The 26,374-nt window shown below is 40.5% G+C and overlaps 1 protein-coding gene across 1 annotated transcript in view; it reads left to right on the top strand.

Annotated features, from left to right (window-relative positions):
• The window catches only part of PLCD3 (phospholipase C delta 3), a 58,244-nt gene that overhangs the window by 18,641 nt on the left and 13,229 nt on the right, over positions 1 to 26,374 (top strand). Inside the window, exons 2-7 of the mRNA XM_088143358.1 lie at positions 8,948 to 9,109; positions 14,860 to 15,088; positions 15,979 to 16,108; positions 18,666 to 18,897; positions 23,559 to 23,760; positions 24,959 to 25,103. Of these exons, the coding sequence (XP_087999484.1) occupies positions 8,948 to 9,109; positions 14,860 to 15,088; positions 15,979 to 16,108; positions 18,666 to 18,897; positions 23,559 to 23,760; positions 24,959 to 25,103 (1,100 nt within the window). The remainder of the gene's footprint in view (positions 1 to 8,947; positions 9,110 to 14,859; positions 15,089 to 15,978; positions 16,109 to 18,665; positions 18,898 to 23,558; positions 23,761 to 24,958; positions 25,104 to 26,374) is intronic.

Here is a 26,374-nt window from a genome sequence, read left to right as displayed (position 1 = left end):
TAAAATAAACAATACATTTGCAATCTCTGGTACTGAAGCTAATCCAAGGGACATGTTATATATTTTTGTTGCAGTTTCACCTTTACATTTGCTTAAAGACTGTGGCAGAGATACCATCTGGACATGGTAATTTGCTCCTTTTTATTTTGTCAACAAAGAATAAAATACTCTTCTATTTTTTATGGCTACCAAATCTGGGGGCAAGGAATCATTCTATATTTTTCTGCTGCCATCTCATGGTCACGCAGAGTTTTGCAGCCCAGATCTGGTCGCCCTACTGTTTACCTCAGCTTCCCTTCCTGATATGTGTGAGCTATATTTTCTGCAGGAATTTAATTTGATTATTGCTCCTGGTTAAGATATAAAACTCTACCACACTATCAGTGCCATAACAGTACCCTCTCAAAAAGCACAGAAAATGCTGGGTTCACCTCCCATCACGCCACAGTGTCTGAGGGAAATGCCAGGTCTTAATAGCCTTCCAGAAGACAAAAAGCGTATGGGCCCTCCGTATCTCGAGGGGAGGTTATTCCATAGAGTAGGCACAGCTACGGAAAAGGCTTGCTTTCTAAGTCCCTGCCAGATGACAACATTTAATAGAGGGAACCTGGAGTGAGCCAACCCTATCCAATCTGGTGGGATGGGAAGATGTTCTCAGGGAGAGATGATCCTTCAAATAACCTGGTCCCGTGCCATACAGGGCTTTAAAGGAGATAACTGGCGCATTGAATTGCACCTAGAAAGAAACTGGTAGCTAGTACAGCTTGCGCAGCAGTGGTTTAATACTGATGGACTGCAGAGTGCCCAAAACTACATGTACCATTGCATTCTGGACCAGTTGAAGTTTCTGGGTGGTCTTTAGGGGCAGTTCCATGTAGAGTACATTGCAGTAGCTCAAAGAAGAAGTAACTAGGGCATGAATGACCATGAGGAGGGCCTTCCAGTCCAGGAATGGGCACAATTGGTGCACAAGATGAATTTGTGCAAAGGCCCGCCTAGTCATAGGTGCCATCTGCTCCATGAACAGGAGTTGCAAGTTCAAGAGGACCCCCAAAATTTGAATAAACTCTGTCTAGGGGAGTGCTACCCCATCAAGAGTTAAAGATGGAGGATCCCCAAATCCGGGGGAGCCAAAACCCCCAAACCACTCATGTCACATGAACGCTAGTGAGTGCATGGCACCTAAATGGGCAGATTTTTGGAAATGATGCCAGCAGTCATGGTTGTAGACATTGGAAGAGGTTTTCTAAGCCTAGGATAAAGAAGGAATAGGGTATAGGGCCTGGTTACTTGAGGGACTGCCTGTCCCACATAGTATCTGCCCAACTGGTTCGATCTGACAGGATTGGCGTGCTTCAGTTCCATTGATTAAACAATGCCACCTATTGGGGCCCTAGAAGTGTGCCTTCTCTGTAGCAGTGCCTGCCCTCTGGAATGAAATTCTCCCCAAGATTTGAATGGCTCCCACCCTGCTGGTGTTTCAAAGCATCTTAAAGACCTGGCTCTTCACCCAGGCTTTTGGAGAGGATGACTGATGCCCCATTTTTTCTTTCTGTTCCCTTCTGGGTTTATTTTTGTTGTCATCGTCATTGTTCTGTCTTGTGTTGTTGGGGTTGTGTGTGTGTATTTTCTATTGTTCTGTTTTTAAATGTTTTAACAATTGTAAGCTGTCCAGAATCATTGGGATTCGGCGGCGGTGTATACATTTAATAGATGATGGTGATGGTGATGATTAAGGAAGATATTAATGCCATTGAGAAAATAGCCCCTACAAGGAAAACAAAAGAAATCCAGTAGAGCTAATGAGGGAAGGGCAGTGGAAAAGGTTGGAGAATGAATGATGCCCATCCTCAGTTTTGGTATCGGGGAAAGGGGAACAGACAGGTGTTTCAAATGAAGAGCATTATTGGGACAGGAGAAAGGGTGACAATAGAAAGAGAATGTTTGCTTTTTGCCATGAAGAGAAGAGGTACCCCCATAGAAAATGAGGAGATCCCATCAGCTTCTCCATTTCAGGAGCGTCTGCAGGGTATGGTTACAAGAGTCAAGATAGCAGCTGAAATAGTGTGACCAAAGCTCCACTAGTTTTTTATGAGCGTTGATTTTTTTTACCCCACCCTGCAGTCACCCGTGCTCCATTTGCCAAGATGCTTAGTTTCTTCTACCTCAACACACACACTTGGATACTGGCAGGTCTGCCCCTTCTCTGGTCTCCCCCCTCTCACTTCTCTCCTTGGGCTTCCATTGGCTTTCCAACCAATCCCTAAACTTTCCTGGGTGCTGCTTTAGGAAGGGACATCACGTCTTACTTAGAGACCTTCTGTGTAGCAGCAATGGAACATCTACCACTTTTTGAAAAACACCAATCAAATAAGTGGCACCGAAAAAGTAACAAAACACAATTTATGAGAAATGAACTGGATTGTCCCCAAAAGAAAACCTGATCTAATCTTGGGGCATCAGCACTTCCAGGGTCCCCCATCTTTTTATCTCATTTGTGGGAAAATAAAGCTCCAGAACAGCTGATGCTTTCTCTAGTCTGTACAATTCCAAGAATGAAGCAGCAGCAGCCTTGGTTTGTGGGATTTAGGTCTATAAACATTTACTTTGGAGTACAGTTTGTTGAATTCTGTAAGATTACTTCTGTGTGGACATGTGTAGGATTGTTAGTTTGGAACAGTCAGTTGCTTTTAACTAAAAGTCCAGATAGCATTGCTAAAACCCTGCAGTTTAGAATTTTTTTTTCCCTGTCATCCTCCTGCCTTGTTTCAGTCTTGATTGTGGAAATTTTGTGGAGGGTTCTGGTGTAACTCTGCTCCCAACTTATCCAGTAGTATAGATAACAAAGCATTATCAAGGTGTTTGAAGGCTAATTTATCTTTACTCTAAGGCGACTTTCTTGTAGCTCTTGCCTATTACTGCTTTTTCCTCACTGTGCATTTATCAGGTAATTCATAAGCTCCCATTGCTCTTATTTTTTATCCTAATTTGTTTCTCTTGTAAAATTGCCCTGTTTAGAAAAATTGCATTTGGGGTGTTGTGATGGAGTGCTGTGACAAATAAAATAAAACGTGCAACTCCTGCATGAGCCTCCTTGCTGCAAGATCCAAGATTCTTCTCATAAATATATTCAGGTTTGAAAGTGAATGCGTTTTTAAATATAGATAAGTGGGAATATGGACTTGCTGTGTGGTAGGAAAAAGGATGTAATGTTGGTGAAGTGACTCCCTTGCCCACACATTATAAGCTGATAAGATCCACCCCTTTTTATGAAAGCAGTATACTGTTTTTGTCACAGCCTTATTATGCCTATGTGAATTTCACACAGGATATATCTGCTTGCTTCTTTTTAATGTTGGAGTCTAGAAGGGATAGCATGCTAGTTGAAAACATAAGTCTGTGTTAAACATGTCTGTTAAATCCATGGCTGACCCTGTAGTTAGTCATACACATCCTTTTGACCTACTGCCACTTAGCTGGCTGTAAACAAAATCCTCAAAGCACAGATGGGAGGAGGAGGTGGGATGAATAAAGGAAAGTACAGAAAGTTGATCTGGCCAAAATCAAAACTTCTGCAGTCCTCTCTGCGTTGTAGCTAAGCATCAGAGCCAGGAGAAATATTTTTTTAAACCACAGTGATTGTTCCTTGTTAAAAGATCAGTAAAATCTCTAGCTGCAGTCAAAGGCTAGAAAAAAAGACACTGACTGTTCTTTTTCAAAACAGCTGGAAAAGTGATAACACTGTATGTGGTGGAGCTTTGGTTGTGTTTACTGTACTAGAATGATGATGATAATAACACAACTGCAGCTCTTTCTATGAGGAGTCGAGTGGATTGCAAACAGGAACCTTTGCCCATTTTTCTATCAACAACATTCCCAATCCTTTGTCCTCCACCCCATTGCATTCCAGCACCCCATGGCTTTGCATGATTTCCAGAAAGATTGCACCACTTCTGTGTTCCTTTTTGGAACAGATAACACTAACTTCTTTACCCTAAAGTGGGGTCTTCTAGACCAGGAGGAGGTCATTTCTCACCATCAAACAGAAATTACCCTGCCTGAAGTACAGAAAACAACTCCATTTCTGACCTCTCTTTTAGGTTTAGAACTGAAAGGCATGTACCAAAGTCACAGAAAGGGCTTGATATTATGAACAGAAATATGAGCTGGACCAGTAGCTTCATGATGTATGGACTTCAACTCCCAGAATTTCCCAGCCAGCATGCTGGTTCCCCATTTGCTGCCTGTCATGCTACCCAGCATGCTGGTTGGGGAATTCTGGGAGTTGAAGTCCACATACTGTAAACCTGCTGAGGTTGAGAAATCCTGATCTAGATGGTCACCTATTGTCCTCTTTATTTCTGATTCTTTGTTTTGATGATTTGGGGTAGGAGAGACAACTACAGATTTAGGAACTGGCCATTTGCCCCCTACCCCCCATTCTTCAGTCTCTTTTATTTGTCCATGGTACTCTGTGCTGTAGGATCTGTCTTGACTGTCTACTTCTGAGCTGAGAGGCACTTTCTATTTTCTTCACTGGAGAAACGTTCACCATCACAATACAGTAGGTGGTAGAGTCCATAGATGGAATATACAGCTTTGCTCATTTACTAAATACCAACTTCTTCCTCAGTTGTTCTTGCTGTTATCATTTTTGGCTGAACTACTGTATGCCTATGTGAGTATGTGTGGTGCAGATCTTCCATTAGGGAAAAACTTGAACCAGGAGGCAGTAGCGTTGAGATATTAAAGAAGAAAGATGTGTGTATATCCTTTAACTTGCCCAGATTGGTAGAGAGAGCTAATCTGTTAGCTGTGTTGGAGTTACAGTTAACTACCTATTTCTTTGCAGGAGTAGGACAATGGACATGAGGATACCACCTTGTGTTTGGGCAAAATGTTTGGGTCTTGGTATTCTAGTCTGTGGTAATTTCAATGGATTGGCTTAGTGTAGAGTAGACACAGGACTTTTGCTTGCTTGAAAAGTTGGTGGGGGGGAGTCTTCTGCACCCCTCAGTTCTTCAGGCAAGTGTCCACTTTAGGCATTCTTACTCCAGGAGAAGCAACACAAGGAACTGCTGAATGAGCTGGCTGGTCTCCTGTCTCCCTTAGCTAGGCCAGATGTACCACTTGGAGTTACCTTTTAGATATAAAAATAAAATCCACAAAATATTGGCCTGACCTTTCCCTGCCCTGAACCCAGAAAGCCTCTTTACTCCAGCAACTGTTCTAATCTGATTCTAATTTCATTCTTCTGTAGTACAGGTTGCCTGTTAACAATTTGTTGCTCTCAGGTATAGAAAATGAGAACAGATGGAGGCAGCAAGTTGTATTCTATGCCAGTCTCTGTTGATATTCCAGATTGGGAGCCCCTTTGAGCGCCGTCTTTTCTTAAAGCTGTGTGACAGAGTCAGTTAACCACAGTCCAGAAATTCAAGTGGCAGTGTGCTTCCAAGAAGGTCTGAAGCCTGAGGAAAAAGGTAGCAGGATAAATGCAACATATTTTGGAGAGAACCAGAATATGATGTCAAGGGAGTTGCTTTCATCAAGGCATATTCTCAGTTTCTGTAGGGGAAAAGAAACAGAGGGGGAATGCAAGGGAATATTTTGGAAGACGGTCTGGCTGACTGCCAGGTTCTTGAATAATTGATGCCCTTTTTACAGTGCATTATAGAGCCAGTTTGGTGTAGCGGTTTAGTCATCAGGCTAGAAACTGGGAGACTGTGAGTTCTAGTCTTACGTTAGGCACAAAACCAGCTGAGTGACTTTGGACCAGTCACTCTCTCTCAGCCCTAGGAAGGAGGCAATGGCAAACCACTTCTGAAAATGATGCCAAGAAAACTGCAGGGACTAGTCCAGGCAGTCTCCAGGAATCAACACTGACTCAAAGGCACACACACACACACAAACCCCCAGTGCATCATATTGGTGAAGTTCATACTTGTACTTCCACAAATCCCATAGCTGCACTTGCTTGCCTGAGCCACATATGCGTGTATGTTTGTTTGTATATGTAAATGTATACAGAACATTTCAAATCCCGAATAAATTTCATTTACATTATCTGCTGAGATATATTATTGTAGTAATATTTCCAAACTATGTGCAACTCTATGCTAGTCTTTCCTTACATCTAAACCATATTTCCCTTTCTAAAAAAAAAAACCAGATTTATTCAGACATTTTCATACCTATCTTGAATAATCCAGATTTCAGTAACGTGCACTTTTTTGTGTCTGTTTGCACATTGATTTTGCTGCTTTACTTCTATTTTTTTTTAATGGTATCTAAGTGAATCCATTTTTGAGCCTGCTTCAATTACTTTCCTCCTCCATCTGCATGTATTTAGAGGAACTGAACTATTTCTGCTGATAGTTTTCAGGAAACGCTATGAAGCGTTCTGCTGGACGGGCAGCAGGCCAGGGCTGGCAGAGGAAAATGCCTGCCCCACCCTGGGTTTGGCATTACCTAATATATAATAATATAGTATATGTTTTTGTTTTATATTTTTTTCTGTTATCCAAACATTGAAACTATGTAAGCAGCAAACTGAACTGTGATTGGAAAATGGAGGGTAATAATTTAGTTAGAAATATAAAACATCCCTCAACACAATTGCCCAGATAATCTCTAAATCTAGCAGAAAAGGCAACCTTTGATGTGGTATTAATCCCTGTGCCTGGAGATTAAATACTGAGTATAATCCTCATCTTCTTGTCCTTTTGTTTGGATATCAGAACTGGTAGTCAGGGATCAACCATAGTTGTTGTCTTTTCCCCATAACAAAGGGTGCAGTAGCATTGCACTCTATGTATTAAAGTGTCCATCTGAATGTATTTGGTCATACGCATCCTGCAAGAAAGGGTTTTTTTGTGTGTATTTCCATTTTTTATTTCCAAGTAGAATACTGCTCTCTTTTTTGCTTTTGTTTCTAGAAAGCTTAAGCCACAATGAAAAGTAATACTGAAAAAACCCTGCCTCCCAAATTCACTTATGTGCATTTTGCCAGTGCTTCAGTGTTTTTCCATATTCCAATCATCCTCTGAGCCGTGAAGGCTGGGGTTGACAGGAATTATGGTCCAGTGTATCCAAGTCACAGAAGCTGTTCAAACCCTGAATGACTTACAATTGCCACTCTGAACAGACTTGCACATCCCCTTACTCATCAAACTAAATATTCCTCTGCCTCCCAGTTATGTAGAGCTGTCCATTTGATAAGCCCGTTATTGATATGGAAGGGTTCTTACTTATCAATAGGATACAAAACATGGTTCATGGTCTTAGTTTTCCTAGCTGATTTCAGGTAGTATAGGGATTGATTGATTACAATAATTTATGCCTCCTAATTGTAAGACTCAGGCGTTCAAGCATTAAAATCTCAATAAAATGCAAACTAAACATTAAAATACTGTAAATATTTGTTGCTGTCCTCTGTCAGAACCCTCACAATCAATCACTTATACTGCTAATCGTTTCTGCCATTAAAGAGAGAGGGAGGAAGGAGGGGAAGAATGGGGATGTGAATGTTAGGCACAGATGAACTGTTATCTCGCTCTTAGGAATGCCCAAGGCCATACCAACATGAGAACCTGAAGACATCTTCGACATGCACAAGACAGATTCCAAGGCTGAAGCGGGGGGGTTTGAAATGGGAGTGAGGTAAAATTAAGTTTTGGCGTGCGGGACTCAGTTTCAGCTATGCTTTAGAGCTGTTAACTACTTTTCAATAAATGAACTTTTCTTTGAACCAGCATTGATTTCAGTGAGAGTTGCTTTCGTTGGGAACTGAGTACCGCAGTTCTTACATCCTCAGTTAAACCTCTTCTCTGAATCCCCTGTGGAAAAGAACTTTTCCATCTGTTTGTTAAAGGACAAGAGGGTGACCTCAGAAGGCCAGCTGCTCCAGAATGAGGAGAAGCTTGCTGTCTGGGTCCTGACCCCACAAATTTTCACAGGTTGGGCACTTAGCGCATCCTCTCATGGCTAGGGAGCATACCAAAGTGTAGGACAGACAGATTCTTTCTAGAGAAGAACCTCCGAAAGGTCATATGGAGGGCTTTATAGGAAACTACCAGTACCTTGAATTGCTCTCAGAAGCCTACTGGGAACTAGTGCAATTCCTGCATAATAGTTGTTATTCTGCTGAAATGGGTAGGCCATTGTCAGCTGGTGGGTGGCTGCATTCTGTGCCAGCTGTAGTTTCCAAGTTCGCAGTTCTCTCTGTGCCTCAGGGTCAGCTCTAGAAAATGACAGTTTCTGGCTATTTCTGCTATTAACAGAACTATACTCTGATTGGAGATACAGTAATGCAGTTTGGATCAATAGATTCAAGACCCAGTAAGGGCATGACTTGCTCTGTATAATGTAGATCTTGATTTGATTCATCAACCTAAATATCTTGTCTCTTTGAGTACTTGCCTGTGCTGTTTGTCTTTTGGATCTGGAACCTGACCATCACCCCCTTTTTGTCTTTGTCTTCCTCTAATCTTTCGGATCTACCTGCTCTGGAAATTGAGTACTGGCTCATTTTTATTGTATTATTGTCTTGAATCATATTGGCGTTGACAAGGAATCAGAAGATGTGCAGGTTGGACATTGATAATTGTATCTTAAAGTAAGAGTTTCTAAACTTTACCACCAAATGAATTCTTCTGAAATGTCAGGATACAGACTTTTTAAAACCAAGGTCTATGCAGAAAGGAAAATGGCAACTGTAGTTCTTTTCTTGTCTCTTAAGTTCTTCTAGATAGTGTTGGCTGATTGTGGTTAAATGAAAAGTTCATTTGTCCTAGTATTTTACAGGTTCCAAGGTTTGCCCTGAAGGCAAAAATCCAGGAATTGAGTTTTAAATCATGGTGAAAAGCAGTGCCTCCTTGCTCTTTTATTTCAAGATACACATTAAGTACTAAATTTGTTTCACATTTGCCTCCTGTCTCATCCTGCCCAGGCTTGACAGATGATGAAGATATTAAGGTGATGCTGCAGGGGACCTTCTTCTGGAAAGTCAAGACTTATCAGCCCCAGAAACAAAGGCTGTACAGGCTTCTTGAAGATGGGATGTCCATCTGGTTTGAGACTCGTTTTAAAAAGGCTCACTCCAAACATATTTGTAAGTTTCAGAGTATTTACAAGTGTATTACCCCCAATTTTACTAAGCTTGTTAATTCCACCAGTTTAAATTAAATTTGTATGAAATATTGGCAGTATTTTTGGGCTGAACACTTAGAAAATCATACTGTTGCCTACTCCAGAATCAAGAATTCAGCCATCTTCCTGTCTTTGACAATCCAATGTTGATGAGCCCAAATTAGGGTGGAAGGTTAGTGTTGATGAGAAAAGATGATGAAATTTGGCATGGAAGAGGACTACAGTGACAGAGAGAAAAGGGGGGAGAGAGAGAGATTTGGACAATCATCTTCCTAATTATGGATCAAGCATTACAGATTTACTTCTGATCCATAGCTTTGGAGATTTCCACCATTGTGTGACAAGGTGTTAGCTGTGGTGATTTAAAAGGTCCATTCTAGATGCTTATTGGGGGCCACAATCAGTGTTCTGTAACAAGACAGAAAAACTATAAACCTGACCATCTTAGAAAAATCCTAGCTCTGTCATTACACAGTGTTCTTTCCTCACAGGTAATCACAGCTAGATTTTGTCTTTCCTGGGATTAAAGTAATTAAATATAAAACTGGCACCAGATCATTTTCCTACAAGGTTTTATTGTTTGTGCTCACCAATTGTCAGTTTCAGATTCCCATTTATGTCAAATATGAAATATATATTCAAATATGAAAAAATGGAGTTTGAAAGCCCAGCAAAATTACTTTTATATCATTTTACAGAAGATTAATGATTTCCAGTAGATATAGAATAACACATAGACTTTGTTATACCAGGTAAAAGAATTAAAGAAATCCCATCACATTCTAGTCTACCAGGTCCCACATAAAGCACCATATGATAGCAACCATCTTAACCTTAATTAATTTCATATGGGGGTTGTATTTCTCTCCCCATTTTTCCCTTTATTGTCATAGTTTTAGGGTGTTTTATACAATAGCTATGGATCTGGTAATCCACTTTGTATGAAGAAAATGCAAAGTTTCTGCCATAGATGATTTTAAATCTTGGATTAATGATATGTGTTTACTTTCCACCTATAAACTATGAAATGGACAACTATTTTTCCACATGGTCAGAGTTGAATATGTTGTTTAAAGACTGAGTTATTTTATTAATGTCTTTATTATATGATGGATATGACTGTTGTTTTTGTTTTCCTATTTATTTTTAATTTTGTTCTGTTTTAGTTCTTTGTTTCTGGCTTATTTTTTGTACAATGAAAGCAAAATGTTCTTAAAAAAGAAGTAGGGAGGAGATGGAAGGAGAAGGAGATGAATAAATGGTCAATTATATATAAAAAGATTTGTGGCTGAGGACTTCCTGATTCACAGCTTAGTCTGTTAACTTATAAAAGTAGCTCTTCCCACCCTCTGTCTACTAGCTGCTTTGAAACAGGAAACGCTTATGCTCTCCTGACCCCTGTATGAGTTATTCAAGGTTGATTCCTTCTAGGACAGGGTGTGAGGTAGGAAGACATGTGTTTGTTTTCTTTGGACATTTCTTATTTATGTATTCCTGCTTTGCTGGAATGCATTTTGAAAGGTAACTACTTTGTTAGGACAGGGTGAGGCAAGGGAAAATTGCGCAGAGATTAAATATGTTGAATTGTTGCTTCACTGCTAAACTTAAGAGCTTGGGTGTAGAGTTTTTAGAAATGCAAACTTGCTTGGGCATGTGACCATGAAATTGCCGGTGATAACTGTCAGTCAGGTGCTCTTGTCATGCCATAACACTCAGTGAGTAACTCAGTGGGCCAGGCACACTCTCTCAGTCTAATTTACCTTGCAAGCTTAAAATGGGGAAAAGGAGAACCATGGGGGCTATCTTGAGTGCCTCGGTAGAATGACAAGTTAAAAACATACGATGAGAGGAACTGTTGCTCCAAAAAAAAAAAATGTTTTGGGAAAGGTGTACTTGTCAAAAGCTGCCAATTTAGTATCAAGTGATTCAGCTAACTTATTGCCCAGTTCCTCAAACATTTTCTGAAGTAAATCTGGTATAATTTCTCTCTCTTCAGGTTGCTCTAGTGATCCTAACCTCCCCTCTGCTATTTTTTCTGCTTTTCTGGTGGTTTCCATTGTAATATTGTAATCCAAAAGTCTCAATAACAAGGGAAAGAGTAAAAGGCAAACTCCCCTCCCCACCATTTTTTATTGTTTTGTCTTCCTGTGCCCTTAATACTTTCGTCTCAAATGGCACTCCATAGTTATAGTCAGCATCACAGTCTGGCTCATATTACTTTTATCTTTTGTTTTTGTAAACTCCAACAATTGTCTGCGCTCTTTAATAGTAAACAAAAAAACATTCCTACAAAGGTCCAGCTCATTTGTCTATTTTAATTCCAATATTATTCCAAAGCACTTTCACCCCAAAAAATAATCTTTCAAAAGAAAATCTATCCCCATTATCCATTTTAAACTTTCTTACATCCACTCCTTGTTAAGCTTTTTGCCAAAAGTTTTTAAATCTTTAAACCCCCCTTTTTTTCCTTTTTAGTCCAGAAAGAATGTTGACTCACCAAGTGGAATTCTCTTATCCTGCCGCTCAGAAAATCTCTTATTAGTTGTAAATTAATTACATCCAAAAGTGTTTAAGAAAGTGAGGCTTGTGCGAACCTTGTGTCCATATAGGCTGTATCATGGCTGTGAACTTATTGAAATCCCTTGACTCCCAGCTGCTCAACTCATGAGTCAACTGCAAAAACCTCAGTTCCTGCAGTTTAGTCACAAGGAGCAGCTATCTGTAGTGCAAGTGGGCAATCTCAAGATATCTCTATCTGGAAAGACAGAGCCGGCCAGAATTTGCCATTTGGTGGCCAATCTCTGCTGCAATGCCGTCCCTGCTCCTTCAGGGATGTCTAGTCCACTATAGATCCTCACCTGGAAACAAGAACCACTGAGATTTCTGAAAATATCTTTATTGCTAGAGGGGCATTGTAACAGAATCTTGAAAGTTTGTCAAAGCAGTTCTCCAGATTAATTTATACCTGGCATAATTGAGGTGGAGTTACTTTCTAATGTTCCCCCCCTCCCCTGGACTAAGGAATGTTTTCTATAATGTTCCAACTCCCTCTAATAACAATGTTGCTCTTTCTGTCATGTTCTTAGTGTCCGTTGCACATTCCATCATAGCTATCCAGTGGCTAATGGAATGTCACATGTAAAACTCTCAAGCAGAAGTCATGTGTATGCTTGGTGCAGTTTGCTCATGATTGTTAAGATAACAATCTTAACAATCTCCTTTCCTTCTTTCCTTCTTTCCTCCCTCCCTTCCAGAGGTACTTCTACTGTATAGCCAGTCATGGTGCCTCATTCATAGTCTTGTGTAAAATGTTGAGATTACCTTTAATTAGTTTTTCTCCCATTCTTTTCCACTACTTGTACTGTACTGGTTTTCTTTCCAGAGAAAATTTGATAAGAAGTAAATGATGGAAGACTGCATAATGCTTTTGATGTGTAACACCAAGAGCTGTCTTTCTGAAATCATCACCCGGAGTAAGAGTGCATCTGCAAGGACTAGTTAAAAGACATAATGCAACTACTATATCTTTTCCTTCTTTGTGTTGATATGTAACACATTGAGATTCAAATCCTCCAAATCTGATTCATGTACATGGCCAAATAGAAGTGAGGGTATTTCTTAAGCAGTGGGAAGTGTTGTAGGGCAAACTGGCCAATATAACTAGGATTGGTTTCACTTGGACTGAAATGCTGATACATAAGATGCAAAAGATTATAGAGTAATAAGTATACTGCAGATTATTTATTTATTTAAGAGTTTTTATATCCCATCCAACTCAAATGACCCTGGGTGGAGATAAGTTAGAAGTATAAACCCAACAATAAAATAAATCAAAATTCTAAAAGCAACAGTAGCAGTAAATCAACAGTGATAAGTCTCCCCCACAATGGACACCAATAAGACTTAGCTAGAGTTGAAAAGTGGTAAAGTAAAACTGTTTTTAAAAATATTCTAAAAGCTGTGAGAGAGGGAGGTTTAATGCACCTTCAGGGGTAAGGAGTTCCAAAATAAGGGGGTCACCACAGAGAATGCCTTTTGTCTCATACATGTCCTCCTCACCTTACTAGGCCTTTCCACGATGTTTTGACTGGATGGGCAGATTCAATTCTAGCAAGGTAGTGCCTGATGCTATGGTGTATAGGGCTTGTAGGTCATTACCAGCTCCTGAATTGGGCCTGGAAGCCTATTACTAACCTGAGGCAGTGACTTCAGGAGAGATATTACCCTGAAGTGGCAGGATTGTGCTGACTCCACTCTCACCATTTTTGCTATTGCTTTCAAAGGTGGCTTTTTTTTCTTCTTGCTTTTTTTTTCACATTGGGCTGTGACTTTAGTGGCAGAACTAATTACATTTTTACTTAATTCTTGCATGAGTTCTTATTAACTTTTCCTCTCAGAATAAGACTGTCACAAGATAGCATCACTTGGAATGGGGAAGAGGGAGAGAGGATCTGTGGGCACTACAGGCAACGAGAATGTATGTATTTTTAAATCTTTAAAAGGAATCACTTCAATCATTCTCCAGGAGAAAAGAGGGCTGAAAATTTCTGGAATTTCAGATTCCATTTCTTGCTTCATTTTTTTTAAAACTTCCTGTTTCCTACTTTCCAAATTATAAGAACTTCCAAAAGAACATTAGGAGGCTAATGTAAACTGGCCTCTAGTGGATACCTGACAGACACATGGAAACTTCCAGTCTGGGATGAACTCCCTCTGATGTAAAATGTATAATGGTAAATGAGAAACCTTTGAACAAGTTAAAGTCCTAAATAAAACACATCCTGGCCTGAGATCTGCCTCCTGTTCTAGGACTGCTAGATTATTATTCCCATCCTGCCCAGGCATTAGGCTTAGCATCATAAAACCTTTATTCCTGCGATGGAATGGAATTATGAAGGCCAGACTCAGGGAGGGAAGCATCCTCTTTCGTCTCCTTGAAGGGCGGGGAAGAGATAAGAGGATGAGGCTGGCACTTCCCTGAGGAATTCGCTCTGTGTTGACTGGCTGACCCTGGGAACTAGTTTCAGTCTGGGAAGATTCTTGCTAGAGGTTGTAGCTAATAAACATTGCTGAATCTGCATGGTCTCCTGGAGTTCCTTTGGCTAGGCCTGACATCAATCTTCCCAGACTGAAACTAGTTCCCAGGGTCAGCCAGTCAACACAGAGTGAATTCCTCAGGGAGGTGCCAGCCTCATCCTCTTATCTCTTTCCCGCCCTTCAGGAGATGAAAGAGGATGTTTCCCTCCCTGAGTGTGGCCTTCATAATTCCATTCCATCACAATTCCAGACACTGTAACTCCTCCAATAGATGAAACAAAGAAAACTGCCTTGTATCATATCCAACCACTGTTCCATCTAGTTGAGACTCACCTTCTCTCTGTTGATCTGGGATGATGGGAGTTGGAATCAGATGTTGAGAGGCATCAGATCAGGGAGGGTTGATTGGCACTTATGACAGCAGGTCTCCAGGGTCTCAGGGGCTGGCTTTCCCAGCCCTATGTTGAAGTGTTCTGGGTTGAGCCTAGGACCTTTTGCATGCTAAGCATATGCTTTACCATAGCCTTTCTCAGCTTTCTTATAGCAAATGAAAAATTCTTCACTGGAAAGTGGTAAGAATTTGGTGAGTTGAGATACCCAGAATGCCTAATATAATTTGTCATTTAATTTTGATCTCTCTCCATGAATGACTCCCTTTGATGCCTTGTCTTTCAGTCTCCATCCTACATGTTGAAGGTGTACGTGAAGGTTATCAGTCTGAAGGGCTTCGGAAATTTGGTGGTTCTTTTGCGGAAGAGCAGTGCTTCACTATTGTCTTCAGGGGGAAACGGAAAAACCTGGATCTGGCTGCCCGGACTGGGACTGAAGCCCAGCAGTGGGTGAGAGGACTCACAAAACTGATGGCCAGATGTGAAGCCATGAGCCAGCGAGAAAAGCTTGAGCAATATCCTTTCTTTCTATACCTGCAAAGACTTAGGAGTGTGGTGGTATTGTTCTTTCTTAGAATTGAGGTATAGATTTTAGAAAGGAGAAAGAGGCTCTTGCTGAATCACTACAAATGTTAAGTACCAGACATCTAAGTTTAAAAAATACATATAGTACCATATTTGAAATGGGATTTGGAGCCACATTTTGGATTTGGAGTTTGGTTCCATGAATTGCTACACACTGGTGATGCATAAAAGAAGCAATTAGAATTAGAATCGGCATTTTCCCCCTAGCGTAGCATCTTCTGGAGTTATCCAACCATCGTTGGTTCCAATAGTGGAAATGAGGACAGGCTTTATATACTTCCAACCATGACGGGGGATGCTATGATACCCCAATAAGTGGGGAAATGGCCATAGAATCCAAAAGTTTGAAAGAAGCCTCCAAGGCTAACTAGTCCAACCTGTATCAGTGAAGGAATCTGTGGCAGTGATGTCATTGAAGTGTAACCATTCTCTGTTTGAAAGCCCTTACTTAACAAAGAAGAATCCATTGACTTTTGAAGCAGTTTATTTTCTTCTGAAACAGCTTTTACTGCCAGGAATTTCTCTTTTTAACAACTTGAATTTAGTAAGGGTTTTTATATCATATGTCCAGGAACTAGATAGAAATTTATGCCATCAAATATTTGTGGATGGCTGATATATAGCCTTTGAACCCTGTCCTCTCCAGGTAAAACATGCCCCAACTCTTCTTTTGTTTCATAAGAGTCTGTCTTAAGACTCATCTTCTTAGCCGCCCTCACTGTTTTCTTGAATTAACTATGTAAGACAGAAGGAGAGTGAAATTAAATTTGAAGGCTGATGGTTCCCAGTTCTTTTGCACTTTCCTTACATCAAGCGCCACCTGGATCCATGGCATCTTACACCAGGCTGACAAGAACAAAGACAATAAGATGAGTTTCAAAGAGATCAAAAACATGTTGCGTATAGTAAACATAGATATGAATGACATCTATGCCTACCAGCTCTTCAAGGTACTTTCTGGCAAAACTTTATTCTCTGTCTGGCCTTTTGGGTTCTATCTTGTGGCATTCTCATCTATAGTTTCATATTCCTGATGAACAAAAGGTGCTTTGGCACCTTTGCAGATTCCATAGTTCCTGTAGTAGTTGAAGTGTTGGACAAAGACTGAGATTCATATCTATTATCAGCTATGGAAATTCTCTGGATGATTTTGGGCTACTCTTTCATAGATCAACCTACATCACAAGGTTATTGTTGGGGTAAAATGAAGAGAGATCCCCTGCCTTGAGTTTCTGGAGGAAAATTATTATTTCCTTATTTTTTTTAAAAAAAAGGTCATGAGAAATGTGTCTCTCTAATGACCCTAAATACCATTTTTAAATAACTACAACAGAGGAATTGTAGATGAGACAGTTTGAAGTCTGAGATTTGCATCTTCCTTCCTTCCTTCCTTCCTTCCTTCCTTCCTTCCTTCCTTCCTTCCTTCCTTCCTTCCTTCCTTCCTTCCTTCCTTCCTTCCTTCCTTCCTCCCTCCCTCCCTCCCTCCCTCCCTCCCTCCCTCCCTCCCTCCCTTCCTTCCTTCCTTCCTTCCTTCCTTCCTTCCTTCCTTCCTTCCTTCCTTCCTTCCTTCCAGCTGCTGTCTGAGATTATTTCTAGACTCATTCATAGAATTTTGTCTAGGATCCACATGTGTCTGTAACTGTTTTTATCATGATCATGTTTCTCTTCTTTAATTAGAAAAATCTGTTAAAGGAATGGATGGGAGAACTTCACAATACATTTTGATTGAGAGCACTATCCATCTAGATAGACCTTAAATTGTTTTGATTTATTACCATGGATGTACTTGATGTTTTGCGAATAGTATAGATTGAAAGGTTACCTAAAATAATTATACAAATTATAGTGGCTGATTCTTTCAGGCCAATATTATTAATTTGTGCATTTTTCCTAGCCTTTCCTTTCTAAATAGTCTCTCTTTAGCTTAGTTTGTTTATTGTTTATTGATTAGTCTAATTACCATATCAAATAAAATGAGATAAAATAATACAGCGGATTGGGATATAAAAATATCCAGTGAAATAATCAGGTAAGATCATCCCTTTGGCAATTGACCCCAATCTGATCTAGATAGGAAAGTTTCACTTGAATAGCTTTAGCTATAAAGTTGGCAGTGTTTATTACTCTCCCTGTGTTTGTATCTTGGAGGAAGTAAGGTAGCTTATTGATGGGGTCCCAATGGGCTCTTCTGTCAATTTGTGACATTAAATGCTGTGCTCTAGCTGAAGATATAGTTGGCAGTCAAAGAAGATATGAGTGATCTCCTCTAAGTTGTGGCATGCCACTTGTACATATCTTCTCTGGATAAGGTACTTGATGAAATTGCCTGTGTTAAGCCATAGAATCCAGGACTTCTGTCTTTCTGGTTTCCTTCTTTGCCCAGGTTCCTTCTCTGGCCTTCTAGTCAAGCTCTTGTTTTGCTAGATCACTCCGTTCTTCCTGTGGTCTGCTGCCTATTCAGGCACTGTCCCTTCTTAGCTCCTTCCTTCTTTTATCAATTTTTCCCAGATCTTTCTAGGGTAAGATCAGAGTAGCTTAATTGATGGGTGTCAGGGGAAACAGGAAAAAATATCCCTGCTCTAACATGTTGTTTTCTTCCAAGAGCACAATGAAGTCTACCTGGGGATCTCCCTGTATTTTATCTCCACAACAGCAATGCTGTGAGGAAGGTTATAGGTTGAGAGAGAGCAAGAGAGGCCCAAAGTCACCCAGGGAGGAGTTTCCATGCTAAAGGTGGTCTTCAACCTGGGTCTTCTGGTCTAGTCCAACACGTTACCCGCTCTACTCTAAATGAAGATTCTGAATCACCTTGAGAGCATCCCCACACAGAACATGGTACTTGGTCAGTCCTAGGGCCATAATGAACAGATGGAACATACTAGTCCACTTCTCTTAGTCTCCCTTTCATTACACTTGAATTTGTAGGCCTCTCTGTCTTGCTGGGTTATTAACTCCAGGGCTCTGTACAAAAGTCTCTGTTCAAAAGTCTCCATGCAATCCATGGGCATGAGATAAGGCAGCATTGTCTCTTTATTTGGTGATTTTATGTTCTTCACTAATCCAACTTTTGATAACAAATAATATGGAATCTGGGTCCCAGGTCATATTTCACTCCAAATCCATGTAGTTTTTAATGCTTTTCATAATTTCACATTTCTGTTGCTACAAAGACAAGACCAAACAATGTATAAGTTATGCAGATTTGCTTTGTTTTTATTACCGGTTTTAAATGCAATTTAAAGGGGAAAAAGCAGATAGCTCTTAGTACAGTGCAGTCTTTCCCAAACTGATATACTTTAAATACATTGGGACTGCAACTCCCAGAATTCCTGACAACCGTATTAGCTGGGACATCGGGGAATTATGGTATCGGTACATCCAAAAGTCACCAGGCTGGGAAAGTCCTAAAACTTGCCTTTTCCCATGTAAGTCACTCAGTTGCTGATCAGGTGCCTCTGATACAGTTTTCATTGCCGTTTATTTATTCTGCTGTCTCTCTTTTATCAGGAGTGTGACAAATCAAATAATGACCGCTTGGAGGAATATGAGATTGAAGAATTCTGTACACGGCTAATGAAACGGCCTGAGCTAGAAGACATCTTCCACCGATACTCAGGCGAGGATTGTGTGCTTTCTGCTGAGGAACTGCAGGAATTTCTGCATGACCAGGGTGAAGGTGAAGAAGCAAGCTTGCAGCAAGCTCATCATATCATCCAGACATATGAACTCAACGAGAGAGGTATGAATCTGCCACGTGTATCTCAATGATATGATAATGAATTTGCCAGCCAGCCAGTTATGATATTTTATCCTGCAGGCAACATTGTTTGTTTTGGTGGTGTATTGCAAGAACATCTAGAAAGAATGAGCTACTTAGGTGTCCCCGTTGACCAGGAACCTGACACAGGTTGCATGAAGGCCATTACAGTGGTACCTCGGGTTACGAACGCCTCTGCTTACGAACTTTTCGGGTTGCGACCAGCTCCGGCCGCAAAAATTTACCTCGGTTTGCGAACTCCGCCTCAGGGTACGAACCGGATCCGCGGCCATTTTCCGCCGTGCCACGTGGTCCGCGGCCATTTTCCGCCGTGCCACGTGGTCCGCGGCCATTTTCCGCCCGTGCCACATGGTCCGCGGCCATTTTTCCGCCCGTGCCACGTGGTCCACGGCCGTTTTTCTGCCCTGCCGCACAGTCCGCGGCTGTTTTTTCGCCCTGCTGCGCGGTCCGTGGCCGTTTTTCCGCCCGTGCCACATGATCCGCAGCCGTTTTTCTGCCCTGCCGTGTGGTCCGCAGCCGTTTTTCTGCCCGTGCCACGTGGTCCACGGCTGTTTTTCCACCCTGCTGCGCGATCCGCGGCTGTTTTTCCGCCCGTGCCACGTGGTCCGTGGCCGTTTTTCCGCCCTGCCGCGCGGTCCGCGGCCGTTTTTCCGCCCTTGACGCATGGTCCGCGGATGCCGGAATGGATTAACGGTAATTACATTGAACCTTATGGGAAAATTTGCTTCGGGTTGCGAACAAATCGGGTTGCGACCAGAGTCACGGAACGGATTAAATTCGTAACCCGAGGTACCACTGTATTTCTGTGGAACAAACCACGAAGTTCTCTTCCATGCTCCCACTCCTGGACAGGTAGTCAATCCAATACTGGCAGGTTTGTAATAAATACAGGGAGTACTGGAATTGGGAGTATTGCATAAATAATTTTAATAATTTCCTTTGATTTCTTAAATATTGCATAAGGTAACATAGAAAGGAAATAGTGCAGACCAAATACAGGAAATGGTTTAGTAAATTACTCCTGATTTTCTTTAGCAGCCTAGAAGCTTAGAAAGAAACTTGATAGGATATATATTTTATCATACTAGCAAAAACAAAAATAAAAACCCTAGGATATGGCAAAGCTGCCTTCCACTTTCTATATTGCAAAGACAAGGTTGGTGCTGGTGTGGCAGTGTGGCCTAAATGGCATTTTTGCTGTCATTTAGGCAAGCGTACTTAGATAAATTCAACCAGTAGATCCAGTGGCTCATATGAGGCCAAAACAGATGAAATGAAGACACAGCAGACTCATTTCTACATTTAGCCATAGCTTGTTTATAACTTATTTTCACTGTATAACATAATAAAATTAACAATAAAATCAGTTTCAATTATATAAGAGTAAAAGTAGAGTCACCTGTGAGTTGAGCTTGTCTCCTCATAGCTACATGTAAATGTGGGGAAAAGTTTTGCCACTGCCAGCTTCTGGGATTTTTCTTTTTTAAACAAAATATCCCAGTATAGTTTACAGCCCTGGAATTTCCCTGCAGTCATACCAGGTAGTACGTATCAGCTCTGAACCTGTTTATTTCTTCATTTTAAATCCAATCAGAGTCAAGTAGATGCTGCTATCTAGATGCTGAAAAGAATGAGGGGAGAGGAGACCCAGATATAATTTCACATATGCTTGTTAGCTTTAGTGCTTCCTCTTAGCTCTTAGAAAATTCCAGGCAGCCTTGAAATGGGGCAGCATGGAAGACACTGTTGCCCAGCTCCTTAACTCAAGCCTCAAGGTCCCAACTTATATAACATATATAGTCTATAGGCTGATTTACACCCATGACTGGTTTTCTCTGGAACTCTGGGTCGTATAATAATAAATCAAGCAAGTTCAGGTTTGCCTGTATAGGCAGCAGTACACAGTCAGTGCCCACGTGTAAGTGCAGAAGAGGTTGCCAATATGTACTAAAGAGTGTCTTCTTGTGAAAATGTCAACTGAAACAGCTTTTAGATAGACCTAGAACTCATATTTAACCCCAGCTGGCATCTTTTCTTGAGAGTGTGACTTTATTCTGATTTTGTTCTTCAAGTTGACCAGGAACAAAGAAAAACTGGACAATTGGACCTGTAATCACTGTATTAAACAGGGATTTGTGCATGTTGCCAAATTCTGTCTTCTACATAGAAGCCTAGCTCATCTTTCCTGCATTTGCTCATCCTTTCTCTTCTTCTATTCCAGTTTTGCTCTTTTCCAATCTTAAAACTCGCAGTATTCATGTATTTATTTCTTCAGGTTCTAATTTGGAGAGAAAAACTTTCAAAGCCATTTTAGGGCTATATTGTAGCCATATAGTAGTCTGTTGCAATCAGAACAGTGAAAAATTTTGTGACATTTTAAGGTGACTAATTTTTTTCCATTCACTTTTGGCCCATTTGCAGCCCTACCAAAAATACATATGTAACTGCAGCCATGGGGGTTACATTTTTGGAACTAACTTTATCTTTTCCATGTTCTAATTTGGAAGATTCTAAAATTGTGATTCAATGTCCAGTGTTGTGATTGTGGTAGGATACACAGAAATGAATGCTTGTATTACGGACAATGGGTCAGGAACAACTCTGTACAGTAATAAGCTCCTTTTCTTTCCTTGCTTTCCTTCTTCTGTTTGTTTGGAACTGCTCTTCTTTCACTCTATTCTAACCCTAACCCTTTCTCAGTATCATGACTTTGCTGATGATACTTATTTCTACCTCTCTACCCTAGAACTTTCTCCTTCCATTCCATGTTGCATTCCCAGGTGCCTCTCTGATTTTTCCATTGGTTAATTCATTGTGTCTTGAAATTTAAGTTCTTTGAGGCCAAATTTTTAATATTCTCCCAAGCCCTCCTCACTTTGTCATTTTTTGACAGTGTCATTTCCTGCCCCAATTTGTTGGCCTGAAACTTTTTTCTTGACTCTGCTCTCTTTATTTTGACCTTGACATTTAGTCTATTGCCAGGCAATGCTTTAGCTTTCAAAACATTACAAAAATATAGCTGTTCTTTGCTCTCAGCCCTCTTTAACATGATTTAACATTACATGATTTAGAGCTTGGCAGTCTTCCTAGGCTCTGACTCTGCTGTGTGAATCAGCAGCCACTTGTGCTGAATCTGACTCACCAGTCACAGGAGGCTTACCGCCTGTGACCTCTTCATCTACAGACTAAGAGTTCACCAGGTTCTCCTCAAAATCAGAGGAATCCATAACACAGCTTTTCTTTTCCTGGTTGCTTGTGTTTCACCTCAGTGTGTTGGTATTAACTTAGGATTCTGCTGAGAAAACTATGCATTTGCCAATATTCTCACCCTATACTGCAAATCTTCAGCCTCAACATTGACCTCTGATTTTCACCCCCAGGTTCTGCACAAGCTTCTCAGTCTTATCTTCAAGGCTTCCATATCCTTTCTGTTTTACACTCCATTGTTGTAAAGCTGTACCTCTCTCAGCCATGAAGATCTGCTTCCTTCCTGCCCTTTATTCTTGTCTCTCATATTGCCCCAATGATACCACCTTCTCTACAGTTCTGTCTTCTAACCCACTTTTTCCATGACTCCAAAGAAACTGTTGTGGCTAAGCCTAAGTGCATGTAACTAAAATAATTGCAGGTTCTTTTCTTGTTTACTGCTGCTTCCACTCATTCCTCTTTCTCTTTTAACTCATCTGTGTATACCAATTATTAGACTGAACCTCTTCAGGGAGGGATATTTAAATCTGGTCTTTGTAAAGATCCATATATGTAGATGGCATTGTATAAATAACAATGTCATATGGCCCTTGAGTCTTTGGAAAGCTATCATCTGTGTGCAGCCACAAAAATAGATGTTTATTCCTCAGAAGATGCCTTATTATGAATGGTGGCTGATGAACATAGACATTATCTTCTTCCTTCATCCCCAGAACAAGACGCATGAGATGATGCTGTCTTATCTTTTTTAAAAGTGAACTCTTTGTTGGTTTCATCATAGCATTATATAGGTAATCCCCGGATTAAGAACGCCCAGTTTAAGGACAACCCGTAGTTAAGAATGGAGCCTATTGTAGCAAAATTTAGTTAAATAAACAGTGATTTGAGTTAAATACACAATGCTTTGAGTTAATTACACATTACTACTTATACGGTATTATACAATAATACTGTTCCGGCTTACATACAAATTCGACTTAAGAACAGACCTTGGGAATGAAACTGGGGTCTATCTGTGATTAAAGCATAGTACCTTACAATAAAAGCAATCCAATTTTTTAAAAAAATATTAAAATTAAAAACAAAACAACCAAAACAAAGCAAAAAACATCAAGAATAGAAAAAGTTAGAAGTGTTGGGGGTGGAATCATACACAAGAATTTATTATGTTTCTTGGTCCTTCACTTTCTCTTTACCCTTCAAAAAGTATCCAGCAAAATGCTGCAGGGCTGAGGAGGAAAAAAAAAAAAAAGAATGGTGGCATCACATTATGTATTTTGTTCATTGCAGGGAGATGGAAAGAATGAGTTGCAGGTATTTGGAACCTATAGAACTGTATATTATGAAATGTATCCAGTCAACTTGTTTCATGGATTGTAGTCAAACCTGCTTAACCAATTGTCTCTATTCCACAGCCAGGCAACATAACCTCATGATGCTGGATGGTTTCACAATGTACCTACTATCTTCAGCGGGAAACATTCTCAACCAGGCCCACACTGGGATCTATCAGGACATGAGCCAGCCTCTGTGCCATTATTTCATCTCCTCCTCCCATAATACGTACCTAACAGACAATCAGATTGGAGGGTCCAGTAGCACTGAGGCATATGTCCGGTAAGAGGTTTTCATGACCCACCTATGAATAGCTGTAGCCAATATGGCTCATATTGAAGAACCTGATAGGGAGGGAGGTAGCAGAGTAGGTGTTATTCTCAGAAGTCCACAAAGAGCTAGTTGAGAACAGACCAGATATTTGGGGGCAGAGGTGGGGATGAAATCCTAGCACATCCTGGGAGTTGATGGCCACCTGTTGTTAGTTTTTGCCTATGATTCATGGAAGGTACTGAGGGGAACTGGGTGAGCCGTGGATTAGGAGAGGATAGCTGGTTAATGGGAGGGGGTACATTTTGAATAGAACAAGGTGAACAAGGCCAAGGCAAGATAACAGAAGAGGAACAATTAGACTGGTACCTGGGAAGGATTTGCCCTTTCCATCTGTTTATTCACTTTCCTAGGATCAGGTGGTTCCATTAATTAGGTATCACATAAACTCCAACCTATTATTCACATTCAAGGTGTGAAAAATTATTCTCAACTGTCCCTTGGGTGAATGGGTTTGTGGGCCATTCTGCGTAGGATGTAGTGAAGAGCAGATATGGTCAGCAGATATTATTTGCATTTCTTGTGAATCATAGGAAATACCCAGGAACTCTCTTTGGGAATTCTGGCATCAGATCCAAGCATTTGACTCCTTGTAGCAGCCAGAAAAGCTATTGCAGCTCCTGAATTTGGCCAGACCAATGGGAGAATCAGACTACATATTAGTAGCTATAGAAAGTCCAATTGCTCACACAATGTATAACACAGAGTTAACCATTTGTTTTGCATCACCTGCCCAGCCTGACTACATTTCCTGACTCTAGAGCTTGATCCTCATTTGTCTGATTTGGAATCTAACCTCTGCCTTATGAGTGTTACGTAAACATGATGGCAGTACAACTTCTACATTCACTGGTTTGATTATGCTAGCTAGCATAGCCCATTGTTTTTCTAGGTTGTCTTATAAGTATCTATTTATATAATTTTAGATGTGGGAGTTTCCTGAACTTCAGTAGCACAAAGAAGCTTTCACACATCCTAGATCTTAGCATGCTTCAGAAGCTTTAGGGAAGCATCTCGATTGCCTACAAAACTGTACATCTGAGTGCCAGAATGAAAACAGTAAAATCTACTATCCTTTAACTCTATCCATCCCAGTTAGCATTTCTGAAGTGCAAAATCTATTTCCTTATCCTTTTTTTCCCATTGGCAGGGCATTGATGAATGGGTGCCGATGTGTGGAGCTTGACTGCTGGGAAGGTTCTAATGGAGAACCCATTATTTATCACGGCCATACCCTCACCTCCAAGATCCTCTTCCGGGACGTAATTGAAAGCATCCGGGACCATGCCTTCAAGGTAGACTAAACTTCAATCCCCAAAGCTTGATATCTGAGACCTTCTTTTTTACTAGAATCTTAGTGATATCATTATTCATCTGCAGTGTTATTGATTAAAGCAATAGTTGAAGTAAATAATATTCTTGATATATAAATGATGCTTGCCTTAGGTAGTTTCTTAGAAGAAGCATTCTTCGTTGGAATGAGTTGGAACAAGAAGAGTTTCCAATAGAGGCTTCTCAACATTCCTTATCAAGTGACGTTATATTGCTCAGGGATTGGCAGTGCAGCATTCACAACACTCCCCATGTTGTTCAGGGCTCCAGAATTAAATTTTAAAAAATATTAAAAATTGGCTGAAAGCTTATGAGATCTTTGGGATGAGACTGCCAAAAGAGCGCCAGTTTGGTCTAGTGGTTAAGGCACCAGGCTAGAAAGCAGAATATTGTGAGTTCTAGTCCTGCCTTAGGCATGAAAGCCGGCTGGGTGATTTTGGGCCAGTCCCTCTCTCTCAGCCCAACTCACCTCACAGGGTTGTTGTGGGGAAAATAGGAAGAGGAAAGAGTATTAGGTATGTTTGCCACCTTGAGTTATTTATAAAAATAAGAGAGGTGGGATAAAAAAATAAAAAAAAAAATCAAAGCTGCTGAAAATTTGCCAGCATTTTCGCATATCTAATAGATGTAGCCTTTAGTAAAGTGTTCCTCAACCTTGGCAACTTTAAGATGTGTGGACTTCAAGTCCCAGAATTCCCCAGCCAGCATGCACTGGCTAGGGAATTCTGGGAGTTGAAGTCCACACATCTTAAAGTTGCTAAGGTTGAGAAACACTGCTCTAGTATCTCTGTTTCATCCTTCTTTCCCAATAGATTGTCAGGATGTTTCCAAAATAAAACTCTACTCTAGATCCATCTAGAGTAGGAATGGTACTTCTAAGATGGTGCTTTGCTACCTGTTATCTTTGTAAGTCCTTATATTTGAAATAATTTAACATCGTAAAAAAGTTCTGCAAGATTACTTGATGCATGTGGATATCACATAGTAAATTCTACTAAGGTAGTAGTACAATATGTGGCTTATTTTATACTCTCAGGCAAAATTTCTTAGTTTCATAGATGAACCTTTTCATTAGTTCCCTTTGCAAGAAACATGGCAATTTTTATGTTTCCCTCACTTAGAAGATGACATGATCATAGTTTACATTATGTGGGGCAGTATAATGGCCTGATTTAGATATCCCCTAAATTAGAAATTAGATGAAAAAGTCTCGGTGACCATTTTGTTCCTCCCA

Source organism: Python bivittatus, unplaced genomic scaffold, assembly GCF_059951505.1.
Source record: "Python bivittatus isolate LINGU-HERP-01145 unplaced genomic scaffold, Pbiv_v1 ctg000410_np1212, whole genome shotgun sequence".
NCBI classification, from domain to species: domain Eukaryota; kingdom Metazoa; phylum Chordata; class Lepidosauria; order Squamata; family Pythonidae; genus Python; species Python bivittatus.
Note: the sequence above shows the minus strand (reverse complement) of the source record. Positions and strands in the feature narration are given on the sequence as shown.